The following is a 19,672-nucleotide window of genomic DNA, read 5'->3' as shown; positions in this document are numbered from 1 at the left end:
TCCTGGTTGTCTATGAAGGGACAGTATCTTCCTCATCTTTGTTTCTGTCCCAGTGCCTGGCACAATGCCTGCCTCCGCAGAGGTACCACAAACATTTGCTGCAGTGTCTGCCTCCTGTACACCACCATTGGAGCATCTGCATAACTTGTAGCCAAACAAGGGCTCAGGGGACACGGGCAGACTAGATGAATGGCTATGACCATGTCTCCTCTCCTGCCAGCCCCTGAGCCCTCCATCCTATGCTCCACAGGAGCCAGGTGGCCTTCCAAGCCGCTTTGTTTCCATTCAAGCCCTTGGCCTTGCTCACACACCCTCCCTAGCCTAGAGCCATGGGTCCTCCCTGATCCAGTCCCTGCAGACCTTTCCAGATCCAGCCCACCTCCCCGCAACTTTCCTTATCTTTCTTGCTCTAGGAACCACTTTCTGCTTACCTTCTCCAAATACCCCAGGATGCTACTGCTCGGCTTGAAGCGCCTTTACCCCCTCTTGTCCACCTAGGAAGTGGCCGATACAACTCAGACTATCCCCTCCTCCAAGAAGTCCAGAGAGCATTAAATGTTCTCTCCCCTGTGCTATTCTGTACCTTGTAACTGTTATACCCCTCCCAGTGTAGTGACTTGTTTGTTTCTGTGTCTTGGCATCTTCACCATCTACCTCGGCATCTGACACAGAGCAGGGTCTCAGTGACTGCGTGCTGGGAATCAGTACATCACATTCTGCTGGGATAGTAGTGTTATCTTTCAGAGGGTTTTGGGACCCAGCGCTACCACTTCCTAGCTGTGTTACCTTGGGCAAGTCATGATACATAGCTCCCTGAGCTCCTGTTTTCATCTATAGGAGTGACAGCACCTACCTCCTAGGGTTGTCATAAAAACTGGATTAAGACAAGGCCTGTCATACATGTAGAACAGCCTCTGGCACACAGCGAGCATTCAGCCAGCAGCAGCTACCATGCTACGGTGACCTCGGGTGTCTCATCTTTTCTCCACCGGAGAAGGCAGAGCTCACAGGGGCCCCAGAAGCCACACATGGGGTGTCCTGGCCAAGAATCCCACACCTCTGCTCTCTGCCTGACAGGCAAGAAAAGGAGAAAGAAATACAGGACACAGGCTTATTGGGAGTATAAAAATAGGACTTTTTTTTTCTCCTCATAATCACATCAATTATCAAAGAAAAACAGTATGTAACAAAAATACAAAGCTCTGGTGGATTTTTTTTGTCTGTTTTTGTTTTTTTTTTTTGCCCCCCACCCATCCCTCCCCAACAGCCGATTCCCAGGGAGCCCCTGGCTGAAGCCTGGATGCTGTCCCTGGGTCGCCCTGGGGCTCAGGAGAACCGGTGGTCTAGGTCCCTCTGGGGGTTGACCGAGTACGAGTAGGCCTTGCCCAATACCAGGCGGTCTCGCAGCAGCTTGAAGAAGGCGTAGTAGTTGCTGAAGAGGATGAGTGCCAGTGAGATGGTCTGGTGCCACTTATCAGAGGACATTAAGGAGTACAGCTGGTAGACGATGACAGCGCCCTCCAGCAGCAAAAGGATGTTGAGGATCCGCAGGGGTTTGCTGAAAAAGAACTGCCCAGGAAAGAGTAGGCATGGACTGGAAAGTGGGCTCCAGAAACCTGCCTCTTGGAAGGGGGTTCTGGGTAGGCCAGTGAAGGGGTCAAGTTCTTGGGCCCCATGCAGACTTGGGTGGGGAGGAAGACTTCGTAGGGTTGGGCGTGGACCTTGCCATCTCTCTGCCTTTGTTTGTGGTGTTCCTTCTGTCAAGACTACTGCTTCCCACAGAAGCTGTTTAAGATCCGGATCAAAAAAAACAAAAAAAAGATCCGGATCAACTTCCACCTCCTCCCAGAAGCTTTTCTTGAGAAGTCCTGCTTGTTCTCTCAAACTTTTGCTGGTCGAAAACCAACACCTTATTATATGTGACTTCCTGGGTACTGTCAGGCCTGAACAAAGTAGAATCTTATGACAGAGGCATGGAAAGTTATTATAGACTCTACAGCCTGAGTCATTTACTATTTCATGTGTAGCATCCCCCGCTAGGCCGGAAGCTTCCAGGGGACACGGAGACACATCACTCTTACCTGGTGTCTACAGGGCAAGGTAGAGTGTAGAGACTAAGAAAATTTTTCTGGTCAGTTTAAAAGAATGATCGATGTCCAGGGATCTTGATTCTGCAGGGGCCAAGGTACCTAAACCTCAAGAGCTGATTATAGGATGGCAGGAGAAGTGCCAGGAAACAGGAGTCTGAGAGACCAGCACGCCAGGCTCAGCTCTGCACCTGACAGGCTGCAGGACCTTGGGCAAGTCCCTTCCCTGCCTGAACCTCAGGTTTCTCTACTGGGAAAAGAAGAGGTTAGCCCAGATCAATGATTTCTCAAACCGTGTTCCTCAGAGCCCCAGGTTCCAGGAGGTCTTTTAGGGGCTACCACAGTGGTAAGCAGGAAGTGAGGGGAGTTCCAACCCTTTCAAACAGAGCAGCGCCATGAAGTCCTATATACTGAACTTTAGTTTGACTGAGTTGGAAAAAAGGATTTTGACAGTAAAATAAGTAAATAAAATGGAAACCACCAGCCCAGATGATTTTGAGCAGCCCTTTCCATAGTACTGAGTCCATGAGCCATTACCATTAGTTCCCAAGTTTCCCAGTAAGGCACCCTTGGAAGAAGTTAAACTCTCTAAGCTGATTTCAGTACCTGAAAACCAGGACAGCCCTGGTATTTCTTTCATACACAAGGTTCTGGTGAAGACTGAATGGGAGGGTGCATGGGAAGTGTTTACCACAGTGCCTGGCACACAGTAAGTAAGGAATGACTAGTGTAATTATTTTCACCACCAACAACCCCTCCTTTTGTTGTATCATCTTTTCTACCTCCACCCAATGTTTTCAAAGATCTGGTACCAAGTGAGCTACAGTTATGAAGGGATCATTTGTATGGCTGTCCTTGGGCTGCACATGTGCATTGTCTTCTTTTGGATTTGGGAAATATTGAAAATAGCCGCCTCTTGCTATGACATCGCCTTCCTGCCCCGCTGATCCTCCTGCCCTCTAGATCAGGCCCCACCCCTCCTTCCCAGGGGAGGAGACTCACGTGGAACCGGAAGTGGGAGACGTCGGAGGGGATGGCCACGTTGTAGTGGCCCACTGCTTTGTAGACGTTCTTGCTGTGCTTCACCAGCACGCCCTGTGGCCACATGCATTCTTCAGTCCACCTGGAGGCACAGCCCGACAAAACTCCCTTACGCCCAGCTCACCCACACAAGGGGATGTGAGAAGACTGAGCATGGGGTGACCACCAGGGCTCTACTCCCATTTCTATCACTTAGACACAATGACTTTCCTTTTCTGCGTCTTAGTTGCCTTTTCTGTAAAATGGGTAACTGTAAGAAATTCACTGCACTGGGAGTCGGAAGGTTTAGGGCTGACATTCATGTCTCTGAGGGATTTCAAGAAAACCCTTTTCCCTCCCTGGGGTCATTTTCTTCATCTAGCCTCCCATCAGTCTCACCTCTAGCCTCCCAGCAGTCCACCACACAGCTGCCCGAGTGGTCTTTGTGAAACACCAAGCCAAGCCTGACTAGTCTCTCCTCAAAACCCTTTGAAGGCTTTCCGGTGCCCCTGGAGTCAAGTCCCCAACAATGTGTTATGGCCTCCGAGTCCCAGTGTGGCCTTCCATGACCCCCACCACATAGCACCTGCTCAAGCCACCCAGAACTGCCTCTAGTTCCTCCAGCACTGCTCCTGTCTCTTCATAAGGTGCTCGCTCCAGCTGGGCTGCTCTTCCAGATGCCTTATCCCACAGAGTTCAGCATCTTTTAAATGCTCCCTGAATCTCCTGCTACCGGTCCACTTTCCCCAATGTGTTGTCACTTATTTATTTCCCTGTATCCCTCACTAGTCTGGGAGCACTGAAGGGGAAGGCATGGTGTCCAGTTCATTTCTGTGTCCTCGGAGCATGCCACAAGGCTTGGCACAGAGGCGCCCCAGAGAGCATGTGAATAAGGTTGTGGGACCAGTGAATTCTCTTCCATTGTTCTTTGAGATCTCCCAGGAAATCTAAGGGTCCTGGGCCAGAGGACTGAGAATAACTGTCCACAAGAAGCTCAATCTCATGCTCCTGTCCTGTTGATTCCTTCATGTAAAAAACAGTTACCATGTCATACGCAACAACATGGATGAACCTCACAAACAATATGCTGAATGAAAGAAGCTGGACCCAAGAAGAATGTCTACTGTATGATTTAATTTACATGAAGCTGTAGAATAGGCAAAACTAACCTATGGTGAAATGAAATGAAAAGATGGTTGCCAGGGGGAGGGGGTCATTGGGAAGGGCCATAAGGAAATTTTCCGAGGGGCTGGAAATGTTCTGTATCTTGATGGGGGAAGGGTTACATGGGTGTGTATGTCTTTATCAAAACTCAAGGAATTGTACACTTCAAGATCTGTGAATTTCACTGTATGGAAATTCTACCTTAAAAAAAGCTCACATACAAAAAACACAAAAAATTTGCTGTTGGACCTATCACAAGCCAGGCATTTGCCAGGAGTGAGGAGATGGCCGAGGGCTTGACAGACAAGGACCCTGACCTCCAGGAGCTTTAGTCTTGGAATGACAGGCAAGTAACTAAGCAAACACAGCAGAGGAGGAGCACAGGCAGGGCAGGGACACTGAACCTATCCTGGGTGGTCAGGAAAGTGTTCCTGGAGGACGCAAAGTGCTAAACGATGAATAGGAATTAAACAGGAAAAGAAAATTGGAAAGGTCACTCCACGCAAAACATGCATCATAGGCAAAAGCCTGCATACAAAAGTACATATAGGGACGTCCCTGGTGGCGCAGTGGTTAAGAATCCGCCTGTCAATGCAGGGGACACGGGTTCGATCCCTGGGCCGGGAAGATCCCACATGCCGTGGAGCAGCTAAGGCCGTGTGCCACAACTACTAAGCCCATGCGCCACAACTACTGAGCCCATGCACCACAACTACTGTGCCTGCACTCTAGAGCCCGCGAGCCACAACTACTGAAGCCTGTGTGCTTAGAGCCCATGCTCTGCAACAAGAGGAACCACTGTAATGGGAAGCCCGAGCACCACAACAAAGAGTAGCCCCCGCTCGCCACAACTAGAGAAAGCCCGTGCGCAGCAACAAAGACCAAATGCAGCCAAAAAAAAAAAAAAAGAACATACAGAATTGGAGGATCCGAAGAGGTTGGGTCTGGCTAGAGCAGAGTATGAGTTGGGGCATGGGAAGAGACAGAGCAGAAAGGCTGGTAGGAGTCAGTTCATCATGGGAAGCCACGTGAAGGAGCCTGGATCTTACCTGAAGACCATGGTGAGCCATGGGCAGGTTTATCCTCATATTCAGCCATGTACTCTCTTTCTACTCTCCCCTGCCCTCAGAGCCTTAGGCTAAGCCAAGCCCCACTTCAGCCCATTTGGCAATATCCATCCACTCTCTGGACCACCTGGACAGAGCCTGAGAGGGACCCTGACTGGCATGGAGGGCCAACATCAGGAGGCTTGGCCTCTGCAGCCTGCCTTCGCATCTCTGTGCGCCTACCCCTACAAACCTGTCCTAGGGGCCTCTTCTCGGCTGGGCCTTGTGCTGGGCCCAAGACTCAGATGTGATTCAGAGATGGTCCCAGCCTTGAGGAGCTTCCAGTCTAATGGGGGAATACAGGCAGGAAAATTAGCATAACCGGGGTAAAAAGACGGTGATGAAGGGCTGTAGAAATGCTAGGCACCAGGAAGGATGGGTCAGGCTGAGGGGAGGACAGCCCAGCCCCTCAGGGCTCCTGAGCAGGGTGACTTCTGCCTCTGCTCTGAGTGCAATGCCATCCCGCAGCTGGGCCTTTCTCACCCCACTCATCCTAACTCTTTGTGTACACGGCTATCACCCGCACCAGACTGTAATTCCTCAAGGGGTCTCGTCTTAGCCATTTCCTCCCTGTGGCTTTTCTTCCCTGGCCAGGGTATGTCATCAACTAACACAGCACCATACCCTGTTACCAGACTGATGTTTCTAAGGCACACCTTGGAATGGGTCCCTCCACTGTTCAAAACCCTCCAGAGCTCCCCTCTGCCTATAGGTCAAAGTCCAAGCTCCTTTGTCCAATACACAGCACCAGGCCTGGGACAGCTTAGGTAGAAGTAAATTCTTTCTGAAAGAGTAGATTAGCCAATGATTGGATGGATGAGTGAGTGGAAGGAGGGAAGCAATGAGTGAATGCATGAGCAAATCAGCCAATAAGCAAGTACCTAAGTCAGTGAATGAGAAAGTCAATGAGTCTATGAATTTACCACCTGCCTTCCTCCCATCTTCAAGACACTGCAAGTTACCCAAGGACAGGAGACATGTCCTTCCTGGGCCCTGCCATATCCCACTCTGGCCACAAGGCCTAGCATACAAGACATGCTCAATAACTATTTGCTGATCGAATGAATGAGTTGATGAGCAGGGAAGTGAGTGACTCCAGACACTGACCGGGGGGGCTGGGGTCGAGCAGAGAAGGGCAGACTCACGGGTGCTGCAGTACATTGGAGCACAGTGCTGGGTCCACCTTCTGCCAGCAGCCCAGGTGGGCAGCGGCCTTATGCAGCAGGTCGCAGTAGCTGGCAGGCAGCAGGTGCTGCATGAGGATCACCGAGGTGCTGATGGACACCAGCAGGAAGAGCTCGCAGGACCAGCGCTTGTCATAGTAATGTGTGTTCTGGGGGCAGCGGGAGGTGGGTGAGACCTTGGACACCCATAACGGCCTCACTCCCTCCCCCATCCCTGATTCCATCTGTCTCGGAGATCAAGACAGCCCTAGAGAGACCTCGGGGTGGCCTGAGACGAAGGACTGAACACCTAACAAAGGTGGCTTGATCATGGGCTTAAACCCTATGCCCACTACTCAGTTTTCTACAAAGAAAAATTATTCCCACTCTGAGCCAGAGAACAGGCTCTGGGGTTCAACAGAAATGAGTTCAAATCTTGGCTCTGCTGCTTAGTCACTATGTGACCTTGGGCAAGTCATTTCACTTCTCTGGGCTAGCTCCCTCATCTGTTAAATGAGGATGAGAGTAACCACCTCTGAGAGGCGTGAGGAGGATTATAATACTCATCAAAGCTCTAGCAGGTTGTAGGTGCCCAACGGACATGAAGTCCTCTCAACCCCCAATCATTCAGTGCAGCCCATCCTCAGAGAAATGTGTCAAGCCAGCTGGGGAGGTACCTTCCCACATGGCCATACAAGCCAGAGAGAGAGCACAGGCCTTTGGAGTCACTCAGATCTGGATGAGTCCTGCCTTTCGAACTTAATGACAAAGCAGGACACCGTGACATGCCTGTGCCAAAACCGCCACACTGAAACACCAAGTCGCCGCCTTCCGTTACCAAGTATTACAAACAACAATGCCATGTCCCCCTCGCTGGCTGGGGGACCTCGTGCGGGCCACGTGCATTCAGCGAGCCTTGTTTTTTCCACTCTAAAATGAAGGCAGGAGTCCCTCTGGCCCTCAAGAGCACATATGGGAATCTCATCAAGAGCAGCAGAGTTATTTATGCGAGCAAGAGGGCTCCTGGGGGGCAGGCAGCAGGGTGAGGCCCCTTTCCTCCCTGGGTCAAGCTACGCACCTTCACGAACCAAACAGGCACAAAGGCCACGTAATAGGCGCTCAGCATGGAGCTGACCAGCACCTCCTTCATGCGCCAGTTGAAGTCCATCTTGAGGAACTCCACCTCACTGCGGATGAGGCTGGGCGACAGGCAGCAGGCGTGGGTGGGCATGGCGTCCGGGCCGTACAGCTGCCTCGTGTGCTGCTTCCACGTCTCCCGCAGTGTCAGCAGGTAGTCCCGGCTCCGTGCCAGGCCACTGACCGCCTCCCGGGGACCCATGGAGGCCATGTGGCTGAAGAGGTTTGTCTTGCGGAGGTCACAGTTCAGCTGCAGGAACGGAATGTACATCCCAAACCTGCTGGGGAAGACAGTGGTGAGGGCAGGCCTGCGCAAGGGCCAGGATCCCAACTCTTAACCACCAAGGGAATCTTCTTTCCTCCTGGGCTTTAGCTCTCCTGGCTGTTCAGAGGGGAGACTCTACCGGTCCCTCTAGCCATCCAGCCTCCCAGCCAATGATCAGTCATTCAACCCATGTATTAGCACTAAGTGCATGCCAAGCATTGTGCTGAGCGGCAGGTATACAGTAGGAAGCAAGACACGAGTCCCGGCCCTCACAGACTATTGCTGCCCAGCAGTAATCTTAACAGTCCACATTCACTGGGCACAACCAGTGCTCCAGATACTGTACTAAGTGCTTTACATGCATTCTCTTCTTTTGTTTCTCTTAACTCTGTGTTAGGTACTGTTAGTTTGTGCCCTTTTCAGCTGAGGAAGCTTTGACTCAGACAGGTGGAGTGGAGTCCGAAAGCTCACACAACTAGTAAGGAAGTAATAGAGCTGGGATTCAAATCCAGAACTGTCTGGCACCGGTGATCAAGACAGATACTCAGCAAATACTACAAGTAATTCATTAATTGAAAACATACATGGGGAAGAGATATGGGAACATATGTATATGTATAACTGATTCACTTTGTTATAAAGCAGAAACTAACACACCATTGTAAAGCAATTATACCCCAATAAAGATGTTAAAAAAAAAAAAAAGAAAATATACATGGTACCACAAAGGAGAGGTAGACATTGTCATGGGTGCACATGGGGGCAGCTCTGTAGCTTGCAGAGGAGGACAGTTCAGGAACAATATTTATTGTGTGTCTATTATGTGCCAGGCACTGAAATGGGCCCTTGAACAGTACAAACCACTTCCCCTGAGGAGTACCCCTAGGTCAGGGCTGGAGCTAATTAGTTAAGAGATAGAGTGTGTGGCTGATATCATTTAAGGAGAAAACTAGACAGACCCATAGCCCAGAAGAGTAGATCATTAAAGTGGGTAAGTGCCAAGCACAGTACATGGAACGTCATGATAGGTGCTCTTGACAGGCATTCCTTGTTTTAGCTTAGGGCCTCTCAATTTCCCCAGGCTCTCAGACGTAGCTCCAGAAGGGTCCCTGGGCTGCTGCCAGGAGCCAGACCCAGTGAGAATGCTACATTTTCTTATCTATAGTAATGTTCTCTTTCTTTATTCTGAACTTCCAGGAAGGGATATATGAGTGTTCTTGGGCACTCATATAATTAGCCTCTTTGGGTTTTTGCTTTCTGGCCTATAGAATGGGAATGCTTCCACTTCTCCTAGGGTAAGGTTCAAGTAAGATAACTTAGAGAATTCTGGTCAAGAGCATAACCTTTGGGGTCAAATAGGCTAGGATTAAAATCCCAGCTCTGCCACTTACCAATGCTGTGATTTAGGGCAAGTTATATAATCTCTAAGAGCCTCCGTTTCCTTAACTTGCCTTAAGTTACCTAGCTTGTACTGATTCTCTACGCTCAGTCAGGCATTATGCTAGTGTTTTTATAAATACTCTCTTTTAATCTTTGCAACAATGCCCAGCATGGTGTCTGGCCTAAAGTAGATCAATACAATTTTGTTTAGGAAAGAAAGAGGTCAATGATTCTGTGGGACAGAAAAGAACACTGAAATGGGATTCCCAAAACACTCTTCAGGGCACTTGGTGGGAATGAGGGCGTGGGGCACCTACATGAACATACAAGGGCTTCAGACTCAACCTTAAGGACAAGTACTTAAGAATCTTCTTGGCTTTCCCACTAAGAAGGACTGCCGATACAATTAAATTATTTGATAACAGCGAGTAGCTGCTCTGACAGGTCACAAGTTAGAAACAACTTCACATGCAAGATGGCAGACCCTCTTTCATCCTCTCCATCCTAGATGTGACAGTATCAATGTAGAAAGTAAATAAATAAAAGTAGAAAATAAATCCATATCAGCAAAGAGAATGGGAGTGAGGGTTATCAGTACATAAGTGATTCTGACAAATTTACACAGCAGATGGAAACATGTTGACAGATGAGGAGGTCATCATCTAGAGTAGCGCAGTCCAATAGAAATATGAGAGTCACACATGTAATTAAAAATTTTCTAGTAGCCGCATTAAAAAAAAGAAGAAATTAATTTTAATACTCTATTTTACTTAACCCAATATAGGCAAAATATTATCGTTTCAATATATAATCATTATTTATGAATGAGATATTTTACTTTCTTTTTTTGTATTAAGTCTTCAGAATCCAGTGTACGTTTTACACTAACAGCACATTTCAGTTAAAACTAGCCTATATCAAATGTTTAATAACAATAGGCAGCTAGAAGTTACTAAACTGGATAGCGTAGGTCTAGAATGTGCCATGAGAGGGTTACAACGGGGGTAGGAACTTATCTGCCCAGAGTGACCCAAGAGAGACTGGCTTGAACTGGGCACATTTGATAGAGGGTAGAAGTGAGAAGCAGGGCTGAACAAAAGGGATTAAACACAGATCTGTATTCATTTATGAGTCACTCCCTTTATTCTCCTACAAACCTGACACAATCTGCCCTGAAAGATTCTTCTCTAAAGAAACTGAATAAACTGAGGAGAACTGAGGTCTCTAATGGGGGCACCCTACAGTAATACCCCCCTTCCCTTTCTGGTCTATGGGTGCACACAGCTTGACAATTAGCACCTCACTCACTCTTCCTAAAGCAAAGTCTACCAGTCAGTGTGCCCTGCCCACATACTTAGAATTCCCAGTCAAACCTCCCATTCACGTATACAATGGCAGAGGGAGAGAAAATGCATTCCAAGCCACTCAGTCCTCCACTCTTAAATGTAAACAGACAACCAAAGAAACTATCTACACTTAGTAAACTAGCAGCATGAAACAGAAAAATTGACCTAGTGGAAAGACAAAATTGAGGGAACGTAAGAGATCTTTAAAACAAGAACAGAATGCTATGAGAAAAGAACAATCAGAAATCCAGAAAGAGGACTTAGAAATGAAAAATATGATTGCTGAAAAAAATCTCAATAAAAAAGCTGGAAGATGAAGTTGAGAAAATCCCCCTAAAGATAAAGTAAAAAGAAAGAGAAAAAGATAGATAGAGAAAGAGAGAGACAGAGTCAGAGAGAGAAAGAAAGAGGGGAGGGAGGGATGGAGGGAGAGGAAGAAAGGGAGAAAGATGAAAAGTATGAGGGAAAATATAAGAGAAACAGATGACCAATCTATGAGGTCTACCATCCAATACAGAGAAGTCCCAGAGAGAACAGAAAAAATGGAAGGGAAGACATTATCAAAGAAATAATAGAAGAAAATTTCCCTGACCTGAAGAAATACACAAGTCTCCAGGTTAAAAAAGTCCTAGAGTACTGATAAGATGAATGACAAAAGTTCCATATCAGACACATTCTTGTGAAATTTCAAATAATCAAAAGATAAACAGAATGCTCCCAAAAGCTTTCAGAAAGGAAAAAACAAGTCATCCACAAAGTAACTGGAATCAAACTAGCATCAGACTTCTCATTAGAAACACTGGATGCTAGACACAATGGAGCAACATCTTCAAAATTCTGACAGAATATGAATTTGAACTTAGAAATCGACATTTGGCCGAACCATCAATCAAGTATGAGGGCAGAATAAAGACGTTTTCAGACATGCAAGGACTAAGACTGTATATACCTCCCATATACCCCTTGTTAAGAAAATTACCTCATAATGCACTCCAGCAAAATAAGGGAGAAAACCAAGAAAGAAGAAGACACGGGATCCAAGAAACAGTGGATCCAACCCAGCAGGGCAGGAAAGGAAGTCCCAGGCTGAGAGCTGTATAGCAGGCTTAAAGAGCAACCACTCCAGACTGGAGCAGGAGGATGGAGGGCTCCAGGAGGGATGTCTTTGGAGGGAAAAATGGACTCCAGGCAACAGGTAGTATGACTGACAGGCTGGATAAACTTGAGGATATGTTGAAGGCCCATCATTCTTTTGTCAACAAGAAAAAAGAAAGGCAATTAGAAACTCCAAGAAAAATAAAAAGCTATATAAGAAAGTTACAATCTAAATATGAAGCAAACTAAAATGTGGCATGGTTTTAAGCAATTGATGGAATATAAGAAAAGAGAAACCATTTGACCTTGACACTAGGAACATTCTTTTTTTAAGAGGCCCAAGATTATAATTCAGTAAATATAGAGAAGGAATATCATCTATGCACACTACTTGGTCCTGCAGTGAATAATATTTTCATACTCACAATAATATCAAGGTCACTTATTGGTTTTTAATTTTTAGAATTAGCCTTAGACAAAGAATGGAAGACTTAAATGTGGCTATATAGGAGAATGTGAATGTCAAGCATGACAATATAAGAGTACAGCTGCCAGGAAGTGATAGGAGGAAGAGGGGAGGAAAAGCCAATGGACAGGGCTCCTAATATTATGTTCTTACATAAAAGGGATTAAGGCACTGACTATTGTTGATGGAATAAAAAACACAGGCATACTCATATTATTGAAAAAGAGGCCCAACAGAAAATTAAAAATAATAACAATTATCAAATACTAGGAACAGTACGGATAGAAGGTGAAGTAAATCTTCATCTGTCAATGCAGGGAATCAATGTATATGTGCATGTGTGCGTGTGTACGTGTGTGTGTGTGTGTGTGTGTGTGTGTGTGTGTGTGTGTGGTATGCTTGTATATGCAGGATATATAAGAAACCAGAAACATGGCGGTTACCTCGTGGTGGTTAGGTTCCCTTCCTTCTAAGAGTGGAAGGGAAACTGGGTAGCTGGGAGACAGGAGTCAAGGGAAGAATTTTTCATTCTATGCTCTTTTATCTGTTTTTCAGTTTTAATGATGTGAACCTATTACCCAATTATAAAATCAATAAATAAATGTGTAAAGAAATAAACAAAAGCATAAGGATATTAAAATTATGGAGGTAACTCAGAGAACACTTAAAACCAGAAACAGTAAAAGAGGTTGCTTTTGAGAAGTGGGACTAAAAATCTGGAGGGTGGGATTAAAGGCTGTTTCTCATCATAAGCTTTTTTTTTCTTTTGGCCACACCACACCTCGTGGGATCTTAGATCCCTGACTAGGGATTGAACCCACACCCTCAGCAGTGAAAGCATGGAGTCCTAACCATTGGACCACCAGAGAATTCCCATCATCAAGTTTTTTAGCACTACTGAATTTGATTTTTTTATGATATATGTGTCTTATAGTAATAAAAATTTAAAGATTAAATAATATAAAATAAAGCAAAATATGAACACTGGGTGATGTCTGAGTAGTCACCAGAAAGTGTCAAATTAAGGCAACTGTTGACATTTCTAATCAGTACAACCTTGGAGGGCCATTTGTTGATATCTATCAAAAATGTAAAACATAGCTTTTGGTGCAATAATTCTACTTCTGGGAATCTGTTGTACAGAAATTTTGGACAAGTGTGCAAAGATGTATGCAAAAGAATGTTCCCTGCCTCATTGTTTCCAATAGGGAAAAGCTAGAAACAACTCAAAAGTCCACCAACAGAAGACAAACAAAACCAATTGTGAAAAGTCAATTCAATGGAATACTATGAGGCCATTTAAACAACTGAGGCAGACCCATATATACTGCCATAGGAAAATATCCAAGTTATATGACTATGTGAACGTGTAATAAATTATACATTATCATGCATAGAGATTAACCCTATTTTTCTGTTTTTAAAAAATGTATATGTGTGGGTACTTGCACAGAAAAAATTTAGAAGGACATGCTGCAAGATAATGGTTTTCTGGAGGACTGAGATTATGTGGGACTTCCATTTACTAAGTTAAAAGCTTCTGTAAAGTTTAATATTGTTACGTGACACATGTATCACTCTTATAATTAAAAACTAGTTATAACTAAAGCAAGTGTGATTTGGCTCCTACCATGACAGTGACCTTTTGATCACGCAGGGGAGAGACGAGTGTCCAGTTCTGAAGCTTCCCAGGGAACAGAGGTGACCCAGCCTGAGGAAGTTCATGACTCAGAAAGCCCAGGGCTTGGGAAATGACTGTTAATGCCCAGGCAGCCAGCAGCCTGCCCCAGAAACAGCCAGAGTGGACATCTTGCCAAAGCTCTCCCCAATTCTAGTCTAGAAAGGGGCAGGCCTGTGCTCCTCCCAGACACTATCTTTCCATCCTCAACAATCTGGGTTCTGGCAAGACGGAGGAAGTGAGTGAGCAAAGCAGACACACAGACAGACATACGGATATGCATGTGAAGATACACACACACACACACACACACACACACACACTTCATGCACAGACACCCACACAGAAACATGCGTGCACCCAGGTGCTTGCAAGCATACATACCTGGGGGAGGCACCGAGAGACTACATAAACACTAAGATATGCAAAGAGACAGAGAAAGAGAAAGAACCAGAGAGAGAGGAAAGGAAGAGAGAGGAAGATGAAGCCCGTGCATACCCCCTCAGGAGCTGTGGGATATACACTCAGATCTGAGTCCCCTTCTGACCTCCCCCTTGAGGGCACCTTGGGGAAATTATGCCTGCCGTCTCAGTTTCTGCTCCTGCAAAAGAAAGCTAATCGTCCTGATCTCAGAACGATACTGTCAGACAATGTGAGAGGGTACTGTTGCTGCCTGCCTGTGAGTCTACTGGGTACGGGGGCCCAGTGCCCAGCCACACTCAGGGCAGAGGTCAGGAACACGTGCTGGGCAGTGAGGGGGTGGAGTGAGGGGTACTCACGGATAGCAGAGGAACAGGAGGTTCAGGAAGGAGTAGGTCCTGAAGAGGTGGATGAGGGAGCGGCACAGACTCCAGCCTGTTGCCGTGAGAACGGTGAAGCGGGTGAGGAACAGCATGATGGAGCGAAAGAGGGAGACCTTCCCCCTCTGAGAAGCCTGGGTCAGGGCGAGATAGGACGGGATGGGGCCTTGGATGGAGGTCATGGGGGCTGTGCCCAAATCCCACCCAGCATGGCCCGTGATCCCGCCCGGGGAAACGTGGGGCAGCAGGCTGGGCAGAACCTGGCAAGGTGAATCCTTTCCCTCGACGCCCAGGAAACTCCAAGAGCCGATGGGATGTAATACTCTTCAACCAAGTTCAAAGGGAGCCCCAAGGAAATGCCTCAGGGTTGAAGGGCTGGGCACACCTCCTTGGTACCCCCATGGGTAAAGGGGAGTCCCAGAGTTCCCCAGCCAGCCTCTGGGACCCAATCACCTCCTTCACGATGGACCCAATGAAGCGGCGGCCCAGAACAATGGTGGTCACCATCAGCAAGTTGAAGTCGATCAGGTGGAAATTCTGTCAGGGGGCAGAGGCTGGGGGTCACGTGGGCCCCCTGCCCATGTACGGGCTTTTCGCATACCCACCTCCCCCTGCCCAGTCCTTTCCATCAGGACTGTCCCCACTCTCTGACCTTCATAGGCCTCCAGCTGAGTCAGACCAGGAAAATACCTAGAGGAGTAGAACAGGACCCAGAGGAGGAAAGTGGGACAGTCCCTGGAGACAAGAGAGTGGTGTGTGAGCCCTCTTGCTCTGATCACCCATGCCCCTGCCCCTGCACCTCTCCTTCTGCACAGAGCTCTTTCCTCTCCTTGAAATAGCCATGTATGCCTGTGACTCACCTCCCCCACAGGACTTAAGACTCTGTGCTCCTTTAGACAAAATCTGAGTCAGATTCATCTCTGCTACCATTACACTGTGTAGTGTGGTGCTGAGCACACTAGGGGTGAGCGTTCAGGAATCATCAGTTTCCTGTTCTTTTTATACCTCTCATGCCCAGCATGAGGCCAAACACACAGGGTTCTGCGTAAGCTATGCTAAACTAAAACCAAACATGTCACTCACACACACACACACATACACACACACACACACACACACACACACACACACACACAGCGGGTCCTAGCTGGGCACCTACCAGGGAGGTGTGGGAGGGCGGGTGGGAGGGCGGATACCACCACACTGTCTTGTAGATGTTGATGTAGTGGACGAAGAGGGCTATGAGCTGGCAGAAGAAGAGCTGCAACTCAAACAGAATGCTGGCCTGGACTGGCAGCTCGGGGATCTTGCAGTGCTGCAGGGGCACGACCGTCTGGGTGGCCAGTGGGGGGCTGGAGAGGCCCGTCCCAGAACTGCTCCTGGGGGTGGGAGGGAACAACATCAGGAGCTGACCTGAGAACCCTACCAAGAAGCACTTCTGGGGCACAGGATTGCAAAGCAGGACCAGAAAAGCAGCTTAGGGTAGGGATGGAGTCCTCCTAATCCTGCCTGTCAGACAAAGGAGATGACAGAGCCTTTTCCTATTCATAAGCTGATTCAGTCTTTCCAACATTCCCCAGGAAGGAAAGAATTATTAGGTCCACTTTACAGATAAAGAAAAGGAGGCCCAGAGAGGGGAGACAACTTGTCCAAGCCACCAGCAAATCAGAAGCAGAACTGTAACTGCAATCCAGGCCTTCGGGTTTATTACACTATGTCCCCCTGCCATCTGTCCCACTGACCACCCTCTGGGACTTTTCTGCTGCTCCCCACCCTTTAAGCTCCCATCTGGCATCTAGGGTATCACACCCTAGAGCCCAGTCAGGGAGAGCTTTGTCCAGATTGCTCCTGAGAGCCCACAGTGAGGCACAAGAGACAGAAAGTAGTTTACCTGGTGCGGGAACGGACACTGGTGACTGATGCGCTGGAAGTGTGGCCCCCACCTGAGCCCCCAGAGGATCCTGGCTCACAGAGTGGATTTCGACAGTAGGATGTCCTGTTGGGACCTCTTCGTCCTCCTGCAGGGCTCGACATAAGGTAGATCCTCAAGCCAGAGGGCATATATCAAGGATAACAGCAATGATACTGGCTGCCAGTTACCTGCTGTCTCATTTTGTCGCTCAGTTACAGAGACCCATGATCTGGCCCCTGCCCACCTCTTCCAACTTATCTCCTACCATTCCCTGCCTAGCCCCCATGCTTCAGCCAGCCTGGCCTTTCTCTCTTTGAGCAAACCAAGCTTATTGCTACCTTCTGCACTTGCTGTACTCTCTGGAGAGCCATTCCCTGCCATTTTGTAAGTATCTGCCCCCATAACTCTCTATCTTATTTCTATATTTTTTCACAATTCACTCTTCATCTTATTCATTTGTTAACATATTTACTGTCTATCTTTCCCACTGGAATGGAAGGCCAGTGAGGTCACTATCCTGATCTGTCCTTTTCACTGCTGTATCCCCTCCTCCTACCACAGTGCCCAGCATGAAGTAAGTGCTCAATAACTGTTGATGAGGGAATGAATCCGGAAAGGTTCCACAGATTGGTAAACTCAGTTTACATTGTGTCACAGGTAGTCTGGGGGTCTGGGTCCTGCGCTCTTAGCGCTGGTGTACACTGCTCCTTTCAGATACTACAACTCCCTGTAGGCTTACAATTATGGGCACCCTTGAAGTTTTTTCTCCAGGACCCAAGATCCAGCTCAGTGGGCATCCTGGACTCTCACAGTCAGGACCCAGGGCCTGAGCACAGTGTCAAGGGAGAATGGTGTGGTTGTGAACCCAAAACTTGGACCTGCAACCTCTTTTTCTAGGCTTAGCAGTCTAGCCCAAGCTCCCAGGCATCACCCTGCACAAAAGTCCTGCACAAAGCTCAAAGGCACCACCCCAGTCCCAGTCAAAGGTATAGCCTTGTTCATACCTTCTCATGGCAGCAGAGCAGCCTCCACACACACACACCCCTTGCCCTAGCTTCTCAGCCTGTAAGTTTTTCCCACACGTCTCGGAAAAGTTCTTGTCCGGGAGCTCTGCCCCAAACAGCCCCCAGCCCCAAAGCTCTGTTCATGCACTACTGTACCTGGCTTAGAAAATCCCACACAGGCACCCTCAGTCCAGATGCTCTGCCCACACCCACTCTCCTCTGTTTAGAAGCTCTGCACCCACATAAAGCCCCTCAACCCAGAAGCCCCGCCTACACACAATTGTCAGCTCATAAAACCCGCCCACAAGCCAATAAAAGCTCTCTGCCCAGAAGCCTCGCTCCAGAGTGGGCTCCCTTCTTCTGGAAGGTCTCCTTCCAGGCCCACCTCACCAGTACAAAGCCCCTACTGCCCAGAAAGTTTGCCCCTGCACCGGGGCCTACATCTCAGGAGCTCCGCCCTTAGCACTAAGGCCGCGCCCGCCGCTAAGCCTCGGCCCACTCTAGCCCAGAAGACTGGGTCCTCACCAAAGCCCCCAAGGAGCCTCCGCATTTGGAAGCCCCTCCCACCGCTCCGATGTCCCGCCCCCACAACAGAAGCCCCACCCGCAAAACGACAGGAGGGGGCGGGGTCCCTCTACGCCCACATCCCCTCCCCCTCCCCTCGCCGGGATCCTGTCCGCGTGGGGGAGCAATTAGCAGCTTGGCCGTCCTAACCCCCGAGCCCGCCCGTTCCCGGGCCGAGTTGGACCCGCGCCGCTCACCCATCTCCTCCCCCCGGCGCTCTCCGCTTCGCCGCCGCAGCTCCAGCGGGCAATATGTCGGAGGCGACGGCGGCCGGGAGAGGACTAACCGCCGCAGCCCAGTCCCCTGGTATCAGCTGCGCGCTCCCGCCTCGCCGCCAAATTTGCATACAAGGCGGGCTAGAAGCTGGGGGCGCGCTTCTTAAAGGGGCCGCTCGGACCAAGGCAGTCCCGCGCGCTCTTTGTCTCGCGGTCCCCCACGCGTTTCCTGCAGATGCTGCTGAAAAGCCCGAGAGGGAGGGGAACTCACCTTCTTCTCTTACCTTGCGTGCCTTCTCCCAGCACCTCTTCAGGGCCGAGGGAGGGGGCCGGAATAGCCTCTCGGTTCCTGCATCCATGAGTGTTCCTCCGGCGCCTCAAACTCATCGCGTCCCAAGTTGGGCTTTCATCTTTTCTCTTTGGCCTTATTGCTCTTAGGTCCACCCCAATCAAAACCTGGGAGTTATTTCCCCATTTCCTTCTACCCCCACATCCAATCTTCCACCTAGTATTGCTGACCCTAAGTTCTAATTATTTATCACATCTGACCCTATCCGTCTTCCACCACCTTAGTTCAATTCCTGATTCTGCCAGTTCCAAGACTTGAAATCCTGTTTCTTGCTCTTTACTGGTAATATTCACCTTATAGGCCTTGGTGGCCTATAAGGTGAAATAATGCATGTAGAACAGAGTCTGTTTTTGTTTTTTTCAGAGTCTGTTGTAATTAATGTTCGCTGTCATTACTATCATGATACATGGCAAGCACTTAACACAGAGGAAGCACTCGATAAATGAGCTGCTACTAGCAACCGTTATGATTTCTTCCCTCATAAGACCTATAAGACGTCTCAATCGTCTGGTACCTCCGTTACTTAGCACAGTCTTTGGTACATAATAGACAACAATAGTTAATTAAATGATTTAGTAGATATTTAATTAATAGATACTCACAGAGCTTACAGTTAAATGGGAGGAGATGGATAAAAAAATTAGTAAATTCTGCAGTATGTTAGAAGGGAATGATTACTGTGGAGGAAAACAGGAAAGGGGGATGGGAGGTTGCAATTTTAAACAGGGTAGTCAGTAGGCTTCATTGAGAAGGTGACTTTTGAACAAACACTTGAAGGAAATGAGTGAGTCAGTGTTGCAAATGTCTGGAGAAAGCGGGCAGTCCAGGCAGAGGGGAAAAGTCACTGGAAGGGCCCTCAGGTACAAGCATGCCTGGTGTGTTTAAGAAACAGCAAGGAGGCCAGTGTGGCTTGGAATGGAA

The 19,672-nt window shown here is 48.3% G+C and overlaps 1 protein-coding gene across 5 annotated transcripts; it reads right to left on the bottom strand.

Moving 5' to 3' along the window:
- Positions 1 to 1,121: 1,121 nt before the first annotated feature.
- TMEM39B (transmembrane protein 39B) lies at positions 1,122 to 18,734 on the bottom strand (the record flags this gene model as incomplete). 5 transcript variants are annotated; one of them, XM_079928721.1, is made up of 9 exons in its annotated part: positions 1,122 to 1,569; positions 3,090 to 3,210; positions 6,523 to 6,710; positions 7,619 to 7,955; positions 14,687 to 14,841; positions 15,161 to 15,244; positions 15,867 to 16,086; positions 16,599 to 16,725; positions 18,385 to 18,734. In XM_079928721.1, the coding sequence occupies 9 exons, from the start codon at positions 18,386 to 18,388 to the stop codon at positions 1,327 to 1,329; spliced, it is 1,479 nt and encodes a 492-aa protein (XP_079784847.1). In that variant the 3' UTR covers positions 1,122 to 1,326. The 5 variants fall into 5 exon arrangements, with proteins under 5 accessions (XP_079784847.1, XP_079784846.1, XP_079784845.1 ...); XM_079928720.1 differs by lacking the exon at positions 18,385 to 18,734 and adding an exon at positions 18,149 to 18,155 and having other exon boundaries at positions 16,599 to 16,751; XM_079928719.1 differs by lacking the exon at positions 18,385 to 18,734 and having other exon boundaries at positions 16,599 to 16,768.
- Positions 18,735 to 19,672: the final 938 nt, after the last annotated feature.

This window comes from Stenella coeruleoalba, assembly GCF_951394435.1.
Source record: "Stenella coeruleoalba genome assembly, chromosome: 1".
Taxonomy (NCBI): Eukaryota; Metazoa; Chordata; class Mammalia; order Artiodactyla; family Delphinidae; genus Stenella; species Stenella coeruleoalba.
This window is presented reverse-complemented; position numbering and strand designations above follow the sequence as displayed.